The 2276-nt window shown below is 33.8% G+C and overlaps 1 protein-coding gene across 1 annotated transcript; it reads right to left on the reverse strand.

The window, feature by feature from the left end:
• Positions 1–1290: 1290 nt before the first annotated feature.
• Positions 1291–1875, reverse strand: LOC114658469 (late histone H2B.L4-like). The gene has a single exon (XM_028810541.2). The coding sequence runs from the start codon at positions 1729–1731 to the stop codon at positions 1291–1293; it is 441 nt and encodes a 146-aa protein (XP_028666374.1). The 5' UTR covers positions 1732–1875.
• Positions 1876–2276: the final 401 nt, after the last annotated feature.

Genomic DNA, 2276 nt, shown 5'->3' on the forward strand with positions numbered 1-2276 from the left:
TTATTTAATTGTCACTATTAGGATACAATGAAGGGTGCAGACGACTCAGAATAAGGGAAGAATGATACAAAAACAACAAAAAAAGTATTCAGCATTTAAAGCTATAGCAAAAAATGTCATATTTCTAAACATGAGTAAAAATCATACTGCTTTGTTTTTCTAAAAGCAGAATAAGAGAGGAGAAAAAAAGACCAACTAACAAAATTAGATCAATTATTATGGATCGAGTTGGAACAAAAACGTGCAGCCACAGGGGTTCTCCAGGACCGAGTTTGGGAACTACTGTGCTAGTATTCAATTAACATGTTTATTAAAACCTAGCTGTGCTGCGTCAAAGACAATTAATGTTTGCAGTGCACCATGCAATGCATATGTCTCTGTTATTTTGTGAATTTCCCATTGGGATTAATAAAGTATCTATCTATCTATCTATCTATCTATCTATCTATCTATCTATCTATCTATCTATCTATCTATCTATCTATCTATCTATCTATCTATCTATCTATCTATCTATTTGAAATTTGATATGGGATTCATAAAAGCAGTGTTAATGTGTGTGATGTCCCATGTACTGCAATGACAGAGACTTAGCAAATCGTCAGTCACAGTGACAGTCAGCAGACGCTTATCTTTTTATTAAGGTGGATTAGAAAGAAAAAGCAGCCTTTAAATAACAAAAAGTTTTAATATTTGTTGTCGCAATTTGCCAAATCATTACATGAATATAATATATTATTTCACGTATTCAATTTCTGTACTGTCTTTACATCAAAAGCCCTTCTAATAATGATTCTTTGGCAAATAATTCAGTGAGTAATAATGAGACTTCTTATTTTTATATTAGCATCGAAAACAATTTTATAATTTTCAAGTTTACTGTAACTATCTCAGCCTCTTTTTACATAAAGAGACATTTAAAAGCAAAGAAATATGGAATATATTATACTCATGTGATTTGCTTCTAGGGGGCATTAGGTGGGTGATGATGCTTTTCTGTGTGCTGGGGAAGTGATTATAAGTTGTGCTTTAGTAAAATTTCACCAGTAGAATATTTAATAACAACATTACAGAAATCATCGAATCTGCAATCTATAATACCTGAACTGTAGTGTCAGAAAGATTATTTGTTTTATTTACAAAGTGTGGAAGTATTTCCAACAACACAACTGAAATTTACTGAAATAAATGGATAAATAAATAAATAAATAAATTTTAATTTCTGTAATATTTTTTTAGAAAATGTAGCACTAGCTATTAAAGTAGAAAATCTTCACAACTAAAAATATTTTAATCATTGAAAATTGTTTCTATTGTTATAGAGCTTTTGCTTTCTGAAACAAAGTCCTGCGTTTGTTTGGAGCTGTGGTATTTTTTAACGGCTTTGGTGGCTTCAGACACTGCATGACTGGCTAACTCTCCGGGCAACAGGAACTTCACGGCTGTCTGAATCTCCTTAGAGGAGATGGTCGACCGTTTGTTGTATTTTGCCAGACGGGAGGCTTCAATGGCAATGCGATCAAACATATCATTCACAAATGAGTTCATGATGGCCATAGCCTTGGAGGAAATGCTGGTGTCGGGGTGAACCAGCTTCAGCACTTTGTATATGTATAGGGAATAGCTTTCCTTTTTAGCTTTTCTGTCCTTTTTTCTTCTTTTCACCTGACTCTTGAAGTCCTGTGCATTGGAGCTGCCCTTTGGTGAACTGGTAGCTTTTGGTTCAGGCATGTTTGGTTGTTTCCTTAGTTAGAAAATAATTATTTTTAATGCTAGTATTTTATTTGTATGCTTCAAATGTATACTTACTCAGCTAAAACTTTTTTGCATTTAAAAATAATAAACATTCAAATGTCTGTATATGAGGCTAAAGGGGTTAAGTAATAATAATAATAATAATACACGCTTGGGGAATGTGCTGCACTGGATACAAATAAGACAAGAAGCAACCTTAAATGTGTGAGGGTAGCTGTGTGCAAGCTTAATACTGGGCAAGGTCATGTAAATTCACTCACACTGGATCAGTTTAGAGTTGTCACTTGATCACACCAGTATGTCTTCAGGATGGGAACCCCCAATGACATGAAGAAAATGTGACAACTTCATAAAGACAGTGTCCACACCAAGACTTGAACCTACGACTTTGCAAGTCTGTGTAAGCGACATTAAGTCCTAGGCTACCTTGCATTCCCTAAGTTCCTTTTATTTCAGTCCTCATCTACTTTTTCTCTGAAATTAATGTGAGAATACCTTTCCAATATTAACCAGATTATTAA

The sequence above is a fragment of the Erpetoichthys calabaricus genome, chromosome 10 (assembly GCF_900747795.2).
Source record: "Erpetoichthys calabaricus chromosome 10, fErpCal1.3, whole genome shotgun sequence".
NCBI classification, from domain to species: Eukaryota; Metazoa; Chordata; class Cladistia; order Polypteriformes; family Polypteridae; genus Erpetoichthys; species Erpetoichthys calabaricus.